Source organism: Sorex araneus, chromosome 1, assembly GCF_027595985.1.
Source record: "Sorex araneus isolate mSorAra2 chromosome 1, mSorAra2.pri, whole genome shotgun sequence".
Taxonomy (NCBI): Eukaryota; Metazoa; Chordata; class Mammalia; order Eulipotyphla; family Soricidae; genus Sorex; species Sorex araneus.
Window position 1 is genome coordinate 108202450 of NC_073302.1, and position 16077 is coordinate 108218526.

Sequence of the window (16077 nt, forward strand, 5' to 3'; positions counted from 1 at the left end):
GCCACACCTGGCAGTACTCAGGGGTTACTCCTGGCTCTGTGCTCAGGAATTACATCTGGCAGGCTTGGAGACCATATGGGATGCTGGGGATCGACCCTCAGACAGCCGTGCACAAGACAAACGCCCTCCCCGCTATATGATCGCTCCAGCAGAAACATGATTTTGTTTCACCGCGTGTGCTTGGTATGTTCTTTCTTTTCCATGCTAACGAGCAGAGCGAGGGGCAGTGGGACCCCCCGACAGAGGACACATCTCCAGTGGGCTGAGGGGAGGGAGGAGGTGGCGCGGGCCTGGGTGAGCCGTAGCGGAGCCAGGCCACCTGGACACGCCCCGCCGGCCGACACACAGCTGATGTGCCAGCATGCGGGGCCAGGAAGGGGGCTCCCTCGCGGAGCCGGGAGGCCAGAAAGCCCCATGGGTGACTCTCAGCCCAGCAGCAGCTCAGTGCAAGGGCCCGGGGGCACGGTGCCTTCCGGCCTGCAGTGCGGGCTACCTGCACCACACCCAGGATCCTCTGGGGGCTCCTGGGGCCGCACCTGTGATGCTTGGAGGACCGGGTGGCACCGGGCTCATGACCCTAACCACTGAACTATCTCAAGGCCCGTAAGTCTCAGAACGGAAGGGCCGGTGGCAACACACAGGATCTGCGAACATCGCCCTGAGCACGTGCTCTGGCACTGCTGGCACCCGGCGCTTCTGGTTTCCCGGCGAGACCCCAGGGCTGCAGGCGAGGGTCTCCCGGCGCCCACCGGCACGGTACACACAAGGCTCGCAGCAGCCTGCCCCGGCGCTGCTCAATGCTCGACTGCTGCCCAGTGTAGGAACCCGGGGAGGAAGGTGTTGGGGGTGGGGGCTGGGAGGGCAGAGGGCATTGCATGCACACAGGCCCTGACCTAAGCCCCCCACCTGGGGAGGACGGCAGGGCCGGGAGGGGGCAAGGGACGCGTCTCACCTGGCCATAGTCTGTCCGGAAGACCACCACACCCTCGGCGCAGGAGTTCACGGTGCTGGGGTAGTGCTGGCCGTTCTCCCGCAGCCAGACCCGGCTTCCCTGTGGGCAGAGCAAGTGCAGGGTTAGAGCTGGTGGCCCCGCCGCGGCAAAGCAGCACCCCGAAGTGACACCACACGATATTCCTCTAGAAACAAACAGGCTGAAAAGCAAATATCTTTCTCCAGCATCGGGGAGGGAGGGAGGGAGGGGGGGAGAGAGAGAGAGAGAGAGAGAGAGAGAGAGAGAGAGGAGAGAGAAGAGGGGGAGAGAGAGAGAAGAGGGAGAGAGAGGAGAAAGAAGAGGGAGGGAGAGAGAGATAGAGAGAGAGGAGAGAGAGAGAAGAAGGAGAGAGAGAAGAGGGAGAGAGAGAGGAGAGAGAAGAGGGAGAGAGAGACGAGGGAAAGAGAGGAGGGAGAGAGAGTAGAGAGAGAAGAGGAGAAAGAAGAGGGAGAGAGAGAGAAGAGGGAGAGAGAGAGAAGAGGGAGAGAGAGAGAAGAGGGAGGGGGGAGAGAGGAGAGAGAGAGAAGCGCAGCCCCAGAGCTGCAGAAACACCCGACTGTTGCTCCGTTTAGGGGGTCACGTGGTTTCCCTAACCGGCTCCCTTTGGGCCAGCAACGGCACTGCCCCCGTTTCATAGGGGAGCAGTGGAGGCCATGAAGTCAGGACACCTGTCCAGTAGCAGGGCTGAGAAACCATGTGAGCCCAGAGAGCTGGGTCCCGAAACCCCCGTCTTACCAGGCCCCCGGCCACTCTCAGCCCGGGAGTGGCTGTCCCCGCTGGCCAGGGCCCACACGTGACCCCCATGGGAAGGGCATCAGAAGTGCCCACACTCCACCCTACGTCAGATACACAGGTCAGCTGGACTCCAAGAAAGGGGCACGAAAGGGGTGTCTGGAGGGAGAGGAGAGAGGGAGAGAGGGAGAGAGAGGGAGGGAGAGGGAGAGAGGGAGAGAGAAGAGGAGGAAGAGAGAGAGGGAGAGAGGAAGAGAGGAAGAGAGGGAGAGAGAGGGAGGGAGAGGGAGAGAGAAGAGGAGAAAGAGAGGGAGACAGAGAGGGAGAGAGGAAGAGAGGGAGAGAGGAAGAGAGGGAGAGAGAGGGAGGGAGAGAGAGAAAGAGGAGAAGGAAGAGAAGGAGAGAGAGGAGGAGAGAGAGGAAGGGAGGGAAAGGGAGAGAGAAAGAGGGGAGAGAGAGGGAGAGAGAGGAGCGAGGAAGAAAGGGAGAAAGAGGAAGAGAGGAGGAGAGAAGGAGAGGGAGAGATGGAGACAGAAAGGAGGCGAGAAAAGAGGGAGAAAGGAAGGGAGAGAGGGAGGAAGAGAGGGAGGGAGAAGAGAGGGAGAGAGGAAGGGAGAGGGAGAGAGCGAGTGAGCGAGCACTGCCATGGGGGGGAGCAGGAGAGAAACTGGACCATCGGTAAAGTACACTGAGGAATGGGCGGGTGTTGGGACATTACATGCCTGAAATCCAATCATGAACAACTTTGTAACTGTGTATATTACTGCGATTCAATGAAAAAAGGGGTGGGGTCTAAATTTTTAGTAAATCATCCCAATTCAATCTGCTAGTATAAATTTTTCAAGGATTTCATCAAGAGACACCTGATGTATTCCAACACTGGGGAGTGTAGCCCAAAGGATGGCAGCTTCTAGACCCACTATTTTAATTCAAGTATGTATTTTTTGGTATTGATCTCAGTTCCATTTTTCATTTCCTCTTAAGACCAAAGAAACAACCTAATTCGTTTTCGATGCTGAACTTCCTCGCCCTCTGATTCCACGCCATGAGAACTGTTTCCAAGGGCAAGTGATCAAAACGGACACGTTCCCAGCAGCTCTCTGATGACTCAAGTCATAAAGGAGTTACATTTATGACGATGATATGGCAGCCCACGTGACGGAATGAGCTTTGGTGTCCCACTCAGTTATTGCTACTCTGCTCCACAATTTCATCAATTCCCACACGAAGACAACCATGGAAATAACAGACCGACACTCTCACTCACAGTGACACTCAGACCAAACTCTCTCTAGCAGTGAAAACAAATATTTGTCTCATCTCACTGGACTGTGCAGTTTGTTTTGCTTCGATACGTGAAGCCAATCTCTTAAAAGAGATTGGCTAAGTGTTCAACTCCGCAGGTGCCATGTGGCCTTGGGGATCAAGTCCTACTTTCCTTAGCAGAGCTGACGAGGGCTGAATAATGCAGAAGTGCACGCATCATTCTAAGGAGCTCGGCAGCTTACCTACTTTAAGCTGTGTTGACCCACAGAAACAAGAGTAACTTCCAGTACTGCTGTGCCCATGAAGTGTCCCGGCTCTGGGCTGGCGCCTCAAGAGTGCTAGATCTACAGCGGGGAGGGCGTTTGCCTTGCACACGACCGACCCGGGTTCAAATTCCAGCATCCCATATGGTCCCCTGAGTACCGCCAGGGGTGATTCCTGAGTGCATGAGCCAGGAGTGACCCCTGTGCATTGCTGGGTGTGACCCAAAAAGCAAAAAAAAAAAAAAGAGTGCTAGATCTTTCACCAACCCTTGGTGGGACAGGACTCCCCCACCTCCAGGAGGGAATGGAAACTCAGCAGATGTCCTTGCTAAGGCACACAGCTGATGACCAAGTCAGGTGTCCAATCTCTACAATGCGTAACCTCATGCAATTTACACACACACACACACACACACACACACACACACACACACACACGGACAGACAGACGCTATCTCCTTCCCATACAAGCCAAATGCCTAGTAGATCAGAAGGAGCTGTTAGATCTTTCTCACCTCACTGGAGAGGAAACTGGACATATGAAAATCCACATCAAACACAGCAGCCCCAGGCCTAGCGTGACAGCCACCCCCACTGTGACTCGGCTCCCTGGCAAGGAGACCCTGAATTTGCGAGAGCACTCGGGTGCCACGCACCACGCATCGAGGTTCTGCAAGAAGGACACGGATGCCAGGCCACAGGCACAAACAGGCCGACCGTGCGTGTCTGAGAAGATCAGGAGTCGGTAGCCGAAGGCCCCAGTGCACAGCTGCTACCTGTCACCTGCTCACGTGCCTGCCCTTACGAGTGCTGGGAATGTCTAGTGTCCCCTTGTTACAAGCCACTGGCTATTTATTCCCCGTGTCATTCCCTTGCCCCTTGTTAGGGGAAGTGGAAGTTGCTGACCCCATACTTCAAACATCTTCACATCACCCCCAGCCCCCTAGGAGGGGTTGAAACCTTCCGTGATTGAGAGGGGAAACGTCAGAAGCGCAGTGTCAGTGGGGGGAGATGGCTCAAGGGGCGGGGCACGTGCTTGGCCTATGGAAGCCTCTGAGTTGGGTCCCCCACGCCACAAGCACCCCTGAGAACGACCAGGTGTGGTCCTGATGGCCCCCAGCACTGGGTCAGGCAGCACGACGTCACTGGGCACCACGAGACAAAGCATCACCAGGTGTGTGTCCCTGAGCACCGCTGGGAGACCCCTACAGAGAGATTATGCAAGGGCCTGAGCGACAGTCCAGAAGGGAGGGCGTCTGCCTTGCGCATGGCTAACCCGTGTTGGATCCCAGCGTTACGGTCCCCTGCGGCTGTCAGGGTGATCTCAGCACACAGCTAGGCGTGGCCCCGAAACAAAACCCGAAACAGATTATGCCATGTTATCAGTTTATCTCACGAGGAAAATACAAATAACCAACACAGAGAAAGGAACAAAACACAGTATTAACCCCTCGACTCTGAAAGACAGAGGGGCGGAAGGAAGAGGCAAATTATACACATGGACAGGTAAATCAATCTCTCTCTCTCTCTCTCTCTCTCTCTCTCTCTCTCTCTCTCTCTCTCTCTCTCTTCTCTCTCTCTCTCTCATTGCAAAGCCATAGGATGGCATTTAAAACTTTCATAGAAAGTAGTGGAGACAGCGAGAAAGGAACGAAACGTGCGGGAAGTAGAGGGCCTGGTTGAGACACTCAACTCACAAACATTCATGTACGAACTAGAGAAGGAAAAATACGGGCAGCGGGAGGAAGCAGGTTCCACCCTGCACAAGCAGACATGTCCCTCTGACTCGGATTTCAGACTGGGACCCAAGGCGACACCAAGCAGAGTGACACAGCTGTCAGTCCTGATCGCTTATCAGAAAGCAGGTGCTTCCCAAAGAACATTCCAGACCCAAGGCACAGGATGTGCAATGTCTTAGAAAAAGAACTTCACGCCAGTCATCTGTCTTATCCTTGCTTAATCCACACATCAAAGATTGCAAGAAAGCTTTCAAAGATCTACAAAACACCAGCGCAGACACGCCAAAGGAAATTTTCGGTCCAATAAATAAAGTGGATTTTTCTCAGCTTTTTTTTTTCCCCTTCTTTGGATCAAATCCGGAATTACCAATTCCAGTGAACTGTCATCCTGGAATCTTAGAGTCCCAGCTCTCGAGTCTGCTGCATGCTAAGACCATTACTTGCGTCCTACTCATCAAAAACCAGTATCACATAGATGTGTTTCCCGATGACTAAATGTCTAAAATGTCTCTTTTTGGTCTGAATCAACTGAACCAACGGAATGTCTCTATTTGGTCTGAATCAACAGAATCAGCTGAATCGACTGATGAGACATGACTGACTGTCCCGTCACCAGGGGTTAGGATGCACCTCCTGACTTCAGCAGGGCACCAGTGCACACTGCCTGCGGGGTCTCTGCCCCGGGGCACTTTAGAACCTGCTCCCGTAAAAATCTGTCTCTGTTGACACAGTTGGGCCAGCTCCATCAAACACAGTTCGCTCGCTCAGTCCAAAGGTCTCATGAACAGGCTTGAAGAGCTGCTGATAAGAGCCAGCCTGACCAAATCCTGCCCAGATTTCAAAGCTGGAGCCCATTGGCCAGGGCACTGGTGGAGAGGGAAAAGCGCTCACTCAAAACATGCCCTTTGATCTTCCAGAAAGGCGAAGGTGGCCAGTTCAGCTTGAATCAGACTTGCAAAGTGACACCTTTTCATTTTTGACATAAGTGCTTTGTCTGCAAACTATCTACTTCCCCCAAACTTTCTAACTTCTATGCTGATCAAATACATATGCCCAGAGAAAGAAAGAAAGAAAGAAAGAAAGAAAGAAAGAAAGAAAGAAAGAAAGAAAGAAAGAAAGAAAGAAAGAAAGAGAAAGAGAAAGAAAGAGAGAAAGAAAGAGAAAGAGAAAGAAAGAGAGAAAGAAAAAGAGAGAAAGAGAGAGAGAAAGAAAGAAAGAGAGAGAGAAAGAAAAAGAAAGAAGAAAGAAAGAAAGAAAGAAAGAAAGAAAGAAAGAAAGAAAGAAAGAAAGAAAGAAAGAAAGAAAGAAAGGAAAGAAAGAAGAGGCTACATGATAACTTTTAAACTAGAAGTACAAATGGGGAAGAAAAATTTGCCCACATCTGTCAAACATTCTATTTTGTCACTGTGAAAGAAAGCTGGTAATTTCATGGGCAATGCAGCAGAGAGCGAGCTTGAAGCTGATGGAGTATTCTGAGGATGGAACCAGTTTGATCACAATATACGTTTTATTAAAATGTGAGCAAGTTTTCCTCTTAATCGCTATGTGTTAAATATGACAGCTAAGAACTGTCTGCACATAATTACAAGTAACATTTTTACAATACAAAGCCCTTGCATATAAAAATTCCAGAGTTCTTTGATCTTCAGAGGACTTTGTACAAGGGCGGCAAATAATGCATCTCCTCTTCAAAGGGAGGGTCACAGAAAGCTCCATTTTCTATCACCGACAAATGATATATAGATTATACTAGGGGTCGGTGAGGACGGGGAGTAGATGATATGTGTGTCACATGGCACTCCCACCACCCACACCACGCACACACACTGGACAATAGTTTGGCAGTTTCTTAAAAAAGCAAATAGAATCTTCCCCAGGTCCTAACCATTCTCCTTAGAGATGTTGACGTCTACTCAGTCAAAGGAATTAAAAAGGTCTTGTACGCAGCTATTTATAGCTGTATCATTCACAAAGCCAAATCCTAGACATCACTCCAGTGTCCATCAACTAGCAGAGACAAAAGGTGAGGAATCTCTATAACTCCCCGACAGAATCTCTGGCAGAGATGAATCTCAAAAACATGAGGTGAAAGACACCCCAAACCAGAGATGCAGTTGCGGGGTCCGATTTCTAGGCCATTTCTTAGAAAGGCAAAGCAGTGCACAGCTAGTAGATGCAGAGCACCATGGAGGCAGGCTGGGGTGGGGGAGAGGCGGGAGGGAGACTGGGGTCATGGGTGGTAGGAAATTACATCGATAGAGGGATGGGTGTTGGGACATCGTATGGCTGAAACCCAGCTGTATCTCACAGCGATTCAATTAAAATATTTTTTTTTTAAAAAAACAAGTCTCTGCTCTCCATAAACAGAGATCAGGGGGCTTCGAGACCCCACAGGAGACCTGCCAAAGAGAACATTAAGATGAGCTGGTGGGAATTTCGAAGTTGCCCATGTGCCCAATGGTTAGGGACCCTTCCTGGAAGAGACCGGTTATCAGTTACAAAGGACTTGCAGGGCCTCCTGGGGCCAGGAATTTTACCTGGTTGTTGTTTCCTGTTACCATGGCAACTGGAGACACAGCTCAACCTACACTTCCTTCTGACCCTTCACCCGAAAAGGTGGGTGATGTCTCAGAAAAAGATAAACATCACACAGGATTTCAACCCACGGCCACCCTTGAAAGAGAGCTTACAGCCCTCTTCAGATGGCGAAAATGATTCTCTCCCCAACTCTGAAAAAGAAAAATCCTGCGTTTAAAAATAACTTAGGGAAACCATCCCCAAGACAGATAATGATGATGGGCTTTAAATACCTTGCTGTGTGGCTTGTTCTAATTACAGATTCACGGAAAAGAGCACATTCTTTGTCCAAACACACATCTCGGGCTCGAATTCAAAGCAGGCCTTGCGGACCTCAGGATTTTCCCACAATCCATGTGAAAAAGTCACAATTTGCTCCTGAAATGGAACCTGTTTTCCACCCTTTCACCCTCCCCTAAACAAAACACCAAAGAGATCAGCTAATTTGAAAGGAAGAGCCTACATTCCAGTGGCTATTGAAACCGACAGTCAAAGTCCTTTTGCTTGCTCTGATTTTTGCACACATCCCTGAGGAACGGGCTAAATTCCAAACCCTTATGGACAAACACCGCGGGATGGCGGGTTTCACAGGCGCCTTTCCCCTGCTTCACCGTCACGCTGCTTCTTGCTGGACGTCGGATGACCCTTCCACTCTCACAGACTGCCGGCCGCAGGGAAGGTGATGCGACTTCCCCTCCAAGGACACAGTGGGTTTCGGTAGCGGCAAGGTTTCCGGAGCTCGGAGCTGTGTAAGTTCTGCACGGGGCAGTCATTTTGGGGGTGCAGAGCAGAGCGTTCTAGCTGGGAACTGCCGCCTCGGAGCCCAACAAAGCGCTGAAGTCAAGGCCAAATGAAGGACGTTCTCCAAAATGAAAGTCATGAAATTCGCTTCTAAATGGATGGACTTGGAGAGTTTCGTGCTGAGTGAAATGAGTCGGGGAGGGACAGACAGAGAAGGACTGAGCTCATGGGTGGGTTACAAGAAAACGCAGTGTGAGACTAACACCCAAGGACAGTAGACACACGGGCCAGGAGGACTGGTCCATGATCGGTCCACTGCCTCACAGGTGTCGAGGGAGAAGGCAGCCGGGATAGAGGAGGGACCACTGTGACAATGATAGTTGGAGCTGATCACTCTGGATAAGAACTATGTGCTGAAAGGAGGTAGAGAAACAAAGTAACCTCTCGGTATCCGTACTGCAAACCAGAATGCCCAGAAAAGGGGGTGGGGGGCAGAGGGAGGAGAGAGAGAGAGAGAGAGAGAGAGAGAGAGAGAGAGAGAGAGAGAGAGAGAGAGAGAGAGAGAGAGAGAGAGAGAGAGAGAGAGAGAGAGAGGGAGAGAGGGGTGGGAGAGAGAGAGGGAGGGAGAGAGGGAGAGGGAGAGAGAGAGAGAAAGATAGAGAGAGGGAGGGAGAAAGAGAGGGAGAGAGAGAGAAGAAAAGTGCCTGCCACAGAGGCAGGCTGGGGGGCCGTGGGGAAGATACTGGGGACACTGGTGTGGGAAATGCACGCTGGTGATGGGATGGGTGTTGGAACATTGTATCACAGAAATCACATCGAGAACAGCTTTGTAACCCTGTAGCTCACGGTGATTCAGTAAAATAAATAAAGGTGTTTTTCAAAACCCATCAGCCCCTAATGAACGGGAGGCGACTCTGTTGCCTGAGTTCCATAAACCCTCACCACCTGCCCGAGCAGGACCGGCCACACCTGGTCCGAGGGGGCAGAGCTGCTTCCTGGCGCCCTTAACCTGGGTGCAGGGGGAGGGGGCGGGGCGCACAGTCACCAGGGTCAACACAATCCACAGACAGAAGGGGCCTCTCCTCGCCTTCCCCTCCTCAGCTCGGCGCCCCCATGGGATTTTAACGTACTTACAAGAGAATTCGGGCCGGGCATGGGTAACCGGGCGGAGCAAATGCTTCGTCACCCCCAGCACCTCGTGGCCTCCCCAGGGCACCGCCCTCCTCCCCGAGGGGGCAAGAAAAAATGAATTAGAACTAATTTTATGTTTTGTTTCAGGGGGATACCCAGCAGAGCTCAGGGGGCAACCGCGAGGTACCAGGGACTGGCCCCCAGGCTTGCACACGCGACTCACCCCTGCCCCTTGGGGCCCCTCCCTGACCTGAGAGACATGCTGGGACGTGGGGGTGGGACTCAGGCCACACCTACGAGCCTGGGGACCGGGCCAGGGCCAGTCTCATGCCAGAAGGCCACTAGGGCCTCCCTGGCACTGCAGATCCCCCACCCCAAGCCCACCCCCTGGGAGACAACCCCGGTCAAAGGGGAAGAAATTCTTTGTTTGTTTGTTTGTTTGTTTGCTTTTTGGGTCACACCCGGCGATGCACAGGGGTTCCTCCTGGCTCTGCACTCAGGGGACCATATGGGATGCTGGGAATCGAACCCGGGTCTGCCGCGTGCAAGGCAAACGCCCTACCCGCTGTGCTATTGCTCCAGCCCCGAAGGGGAAGAAATTCTTTCAGCCGTGGTGGCTCCAGCCCCGGCTCACGGCAGCCTCACCCATTCCGTGTGTTCTGGCTGTGCCGCTGGGCCCCGCGACCGTGCCCAGCTGTGGTTTCTCACCAGCGCGCCCCGTGGAGAACACCGCTGGTTTACAGGCTGTCTCCACGGGGAGGCATATGGTGTCCCTAACGACTCGTCAGCACGCCTCACGAACAGCGCTGCTGGTGGCCAGGCCCGCGGGCAGTTTCTCTCCACGGCGCGCAGACAACTCACTGCGTGTCTCTGGACAGTCCCAGCGTCCAGGACACCCGAGAGGAGGAGGGGGGCTCGGAGCCGCATTCTTGCTGCCCCACCCCTCGGGCCAAGCTCTGTCCCCACTGCAGGCTCTTAGGATGGGCCAAGCCACATGCCGGGCGTCTGGGAAGCAGGTGAGTCAGCGTCAGCCAGAGGGAGAGGAGGGAGAAAGTAGTCAAAGGTAAACCGAGATAAGGCGGAGCGCGCGCGACACTGCCCTCCGAGAGAAAGGCAGGCTCACCGCGTCCCCACGCCCGCCACGGTCCCAACCCTAGCCATGCTTCCCGACAAGACGCCTCAATTCTGACTGTGTGAGTCCCCAGATTATTCCCGGGGGTACCAGGGTCCAGCTCGCCTAGAGAGTCCAGCCTGCTGGCTGGCGTCCTCCTCCGCATTCCTTACAATTCCTTTAGAGAGTTTGTGCTTAAATGAATAAATAATCCCAGAGATCATTTAGCAGCAAAAAAAAAAAAAAGTCTAAATGGTCAACCTCAAAAGTCACAGTCTGGGGGAAGGAAAAGCAAGGGAGAAAACTCAAACATTGGCGTGCAGGAGCTAAACAACCATCATATCATGGAGCACGAACGTATACAAGAAAACAAAGGGATCAAAAAAGTCAGCCAACACACTAAAAGTCCTGTGTCGCTTTAAAGTCACTTCACCAATAAATCCATCCAGCCCGCCCGCCGATCAGCCAACCAACTGTCCATCTGTCCACCCACTCAACCATCCATCCAATCATCCATTCATCCCTCCATCCATTCCTCCATCCACCCAGGAACCGGGATCACCCCATCCTTCCTTCCTGGGGGACCCACCAATGACAGCCAGCAGCTGCAGCCCCATGCAGGGTCTGGGGGTGCAACGTTGCTGGGATTCTGCAATGTTGGCCCGCTTGGGCAGGGCGTGGGGATCCCCGAGGCTGCACCTGAAGTCGTTTGGGGGACCACGTGCTGCTGGGAATCGAACCCAAGTCAAGCCCACTCTAGGCGCAAACCCTTGTAACTCTCCGAGCTCCAAGATCCCCCAACAGAAATCTTTTTTTGTTGTTTTTTGTTTGTTTTGTTTTTTTGCTTTTTGGGTCACACCCAGAGATGTTCAGGGGTCACTCCTGGCTCTGCACTCAGGAATTACTCCTGGCGGTGCTCAGGGGACTATATGGGATGCTGGGAATCGAACCCGGGTCAGCCGTGTGCAAGGCAAAGGCCCTCCCGCTGTGCTATCACTCCAGCCCCCCAACGAATATCTTGTAAGTCTTATTATGTACTAGGAACTGAGAAAGATCCAACAGTGCAGAAAACCGGCTCCTCTAGAGAACAGCAAACACAGGAGCAGTTCACTAGCTGCTCAGACTCTGCCTTCCCTCTCCCAGTTTCTTCCTGCTGAAGGTAATTCATGAAGCAATTAAAAAAAAAAAGTTAAACAAGGCAGGTTCAAGGAGAATGGACAGGCAAGGGGCACGCAATGAAGAAAGCTCCCCTGATTCTAAAAACTTTGAGATCCCTGGGGAATCCTCTCTGTGGGACCCCCATAGCTGGGTCTAGAGCAGCACTCTCTCTTCCCTTTTTGTGAAAACAGGAGAAGGAGGGAGCAAGAAAGGAACATCAAGAGATGTCTACACACCGTGGAGACTAATAACTAATACCAGCTGCTCTTCCCCTCTGAGTTCTGGAGTTTATGATTCCTTCTTCCCCGACCTTGTCAGAGCAACCCTCCCCAGCCCACAAAAAATCCTTCACCAATAAAACCTGATAAGATTATCTTCATGAAACCTGGCTGTGTTCTGGTTTCCATCTGTTTGCTTTATTATTATTATTATTATTATTCATTTAGTTTTTTAGAAAACGGAACTGACTCGGAACAGCAGTATGTTGCCCTGTGATAAAAAAAAAAAAAAGCCAAACACAAAGTAGGAAATCAACTTAAAACAGCCAATTCCTTAGCTCTGGGGCATGTGCATTAGTGCATGCCTTTTGCAGAACTTCATTCAGGTTTTTAAAAAGCTAATGTAAAAAAACATAAAAGCATTCTTCCTTGATGAAAAGGAGTTCAAAAGATACGTGGAGCTAATGAAATTAAAAAAAAAAAAAGACATAGCATGGGGGTGAGTCAAGGATGTGGAGAAACTAGAATCGTCAGGAACGGATGAGGATCCAACACGGGCACGGCTACTGTACGACAGAGACAGTCTGGCACAACCTCCGGAAGCAGAGCAGTTACCACCTTGCCCAGGAATTCAGTCTGGGGTAAATAAACACCCGAGAGATAAACCCCTGCACACCCAAACGGCGCCCACATTCCCAGCAGCACGGGTCACGGAGGCCCCACGCGGTAACACCCCAAAGACCCCCTCGGCAGATGGACAGATCTCGGAAGAACCTGGTCTGTCCATATCACAGAATAGAGTGTAGTTTCTTTCTCTCTTTCTTTCTTTCTTTCTTTCTTTCTTTCTTTCTTTCTTTCTTTCTTTCTTTCTTTCTTTCTTTCTTTCTTTCTTTCTTTCTCTTTCTTTCTTTCTCTTTCTTTCTTTCTTCCTTTTCTTTCTTTCTCTTTCTCTCTCTCCTTCTTTCTTTCTTTCTCTTTCTCTCTCTCTTTCTTTCTTTCTTTTCTTTCTTTCTTTCTTTCTTCTTTTGCTTTTTGGGTCACACCCGGCGATGCTCAGGGGTTACTCCTGGCTTTGCACTCAGGAATCACTCCTGGCGGTGCTCAGGGGACCATATGGGATGCTGGGAATCGAACCCGGATCGGCCGCATGCAAGGCAAACGCCCTACCCGCTGTGCTATCGCTCCAGCCCCAAGTGCAGTTATTTTCAAAGAGAGAGAGAAAGGGATCTGAAGTGATGGTTGGCACGGCGGGTACTGGGCTAGGGAGGGAGGGGGTGTGGGAGAGAGATCAGGGGCTGGGGGCAGCCCTGAGTCCCTTCTCCAGCCCCGAGGGTCCCCTGCTCCCTACCAGGAGTGACTCAGTAGTGATCCCTACTGAAGCACCTCTGGGTGCGCCACCAAACAAGCAAAATGGGGGTCAGGGACACAGGACCACGGCCGATAGGTGAGTGCCAACCCCCGGCTTCTGGAAGTTTCTAATTATACTTAAGAAGCAAGTGTACAGGGGCTGGAGTGATAGCACAGAGGGTAGGGCGTTTGCCTTGCACGCGGCCGACTCGGGTTTGATCCCCGGCATCCCATATGGTCCCCTGAGCACTGCCAGGAGTAATTCCTGAGTGCAAAGCCAGGAGTAACCCCTGAGCATTGCTGGGTGAGACCCAAAAAGCAAAAAAAAAAAAAAAGAAGAAGAAGAAGCAAGTGTACATAAATCCGCTCAACTCGGTGGCACGGGGCTAACACGGGGATAGGGGCTGAGCACACGCCCCGGTCCGGGCGGGGTCCAAGGCAGCGGGCCCCACGGGCGCAGGCGGGAGACGACAGACCGGAAACTCCGAGTTGAGAAGGTCCAATTTTTTGCAAATGAGCCGAGTGCCAACGTGGGCTGAGATACGCTCTAGCCGGGCTTGCCAGCGCCTCCTAATCACCGGCCATTAACTATTAATAGCGGCACACAGCGAACAATGGGAGCATTCACCTTGGTCTGGCCAAGACAGAAGGAAAAAAAACAACCCAATACTCAGACTGCCAGTCCCCAGGCGCTGGAGGCCACAGGGCAGCGCCTCCCCTCAGAGAAGGGCGGCAGGCGCCGCTGTTCCAGTGTCTCGGGAGGCGGAGGCACTGGGGGTCCGGTGCAGACCCCGCGGCTGCGGGAGCAGGAGCCGGCTGCACGGGGCTGAGTCCTGAGGGAAGGGACTCAGCTTCCCCAGGGCCCCCGCTCCAGGAGAGAGAGAGGCCCTGCAGCCCCTAAGAAGTCCCTGAGGTGCAAACAGGCGGCACAGAGCCCGACGGAGGTGCTCCTGAGTGAGCCCCAGGCAGGGGCCTGAGGCCCTGTGAACCCAGGGGTGGGCCTGGAGGTGCCCCTCCCCCCCTCGCTCAGAGCTCAGTAGCCAGAGTCCTGCGGTGGGTCAAGGACCCTCTGAGGAGACCACCTTCGGCCCTGCACCCCGACTTCCTGTCGGCACCCAGTTCCACCCTGCCTCCCTCACGCCTCTCAGCCGGGCTCTCTCTCAGCAAAAAGAAAAAAAAAAGTGCCCTTTCCCTGGGGGTTGGCGGGACCGTGGCAATGGGCATAGGGAGGTCCAGGTTCAGGCCACCAACCCCAGGGCCCAGCACAAGGCCAGGGGACAGACACATCTAGGTCGGTGTGGCCCTCCTCCCAGGCGTGCAGCCCGCGCAAACACCCACCTGAGCTCTGCCACCTGGCCAGTGCCCAGGAGCCAGCACCAACGCAGGGCAGAGCAGGGCCGCCGGGGCTCGGGCCCAGGTTGCGGGGACGGTGAGCAGGTGCCCGCGGCAGGCCAGACGCTCTCCCGCCCGCCCTTCGAGGAATGCGCGGGGCTGGCCCTGGCTTAAGTCCGAGGAACCACGGGCGTCCTCTCTGGAAGCCGCCCAGAGCCAACACCAGCTGAACTCACAGCAGTGGCCTTGGAACCTCCCTCCGAACAGATGCCCCCAGAGGGAGGGAGACACACACACACACACACACATACACACACACACACACACACACTCTCCCCCCCCCCCAGTGGCTTTGGAACCTCCCTCTGAACAGATGCCCCCAGAGGGACACACACACACACACACACACACACACACACACACTCCCCCCCCCCAGTGGCTTTGGAACCTCCCTCTGAACAGATGCCCCCAGAGGGACACACACACACACACACACACACACACACACACACACACACTCCCCCCCCCAGTGGCTTTGGAACCTCCCTCTGAACAGATGCCCCCAGAGGGACACACACACACACACACACACACACACTCCCCCCCCCACACACACAGTGGCTTTGGAACCTCCCTCTGAACAGATGTACACACACACACACACACACACACACACACACACACCACACACCCCCAGTGGCTTTGGAACCTCCCTCTGAACAGATGCCCCCAGGGACACACACACACACACACACACACACACGGAAAGGAGGGAGAGGGTGGGGAGGGAAAGGAGGAGACGGGCCAGAAACTGGAGCGCGGGCTTTGCTCGGGCTGACCCAGCCTCCATCCTGGGCTGGGTACCCCATGTTCTCCCAAGCTCCCACCATGTGATCCCTGAGCACAGAGCCACAAAGAAGCCTGAGCACCCCTGGGTGCAGCCCCAAAAGCAAACTGAGGAAAGGAAGGGAGGTGAGAAGGTGGGGGGGGCGGCGCACGTGCCCCTCTGCCCTTAGTATCTTCCCCAGCGGGGACCGCTCGCCGCCGTCTAGGCACCTGCTTGGGATGCAGTTCAGGTCACTTGAGAACACATCAAAAGGACGCTGGAGGGACAGTGCGGGGCTTAAGGTGCCGTCTCCTGTGGGACCGAGCACGTGGCGGGGCCCAGTTCAATCCCCGGCAGCCCCTGGTCTCCGGGTACCATCCGGTGCCGCCCCAGAGGCCGTCGGTGACTTCTGGGCTGGCCTGTGTCAGACCCCGGCACAGCACCGAGACAGAGCCCGTGAGCTGAGCACCCTGGGAGAGATCCCTGGCCTCGGAAGCACTGCCGCCCCCAACAAGCGAACAAAAGCACCTCGTGAGAATTCTTTGAGAAGTTCCCACAGCAGCACCCCTGCCACGAGCTGACAGCGCCCTGCAGACGGGCCCCTGTAAGAGGATGGAGTGAGCCGGCACCAGCACCAGACTACAG

General features: G+C 53.7%; 1 protein-coding gene across 1 annotated transcript in view; it reads right to left on the bottom strand.

Annotated features, from left to right (window-relative positions):
- Positions 1-16077, bottom strand: part of MYO10 (myosin X) — a 197204-nt gene that overhangs the window by 149856 nt on the left and 31271 nt on the right. Inside the window, exon 2 of the mRNA XM_055135527.1 lies at positions 953-1051. Within this exon, the coding sequence (XP_054991502.1) occupies positions 953-1051 (99 nt within the window). The remainder of the gene's footprint in view (positions 1-952; positions 1052-16077) is intronic.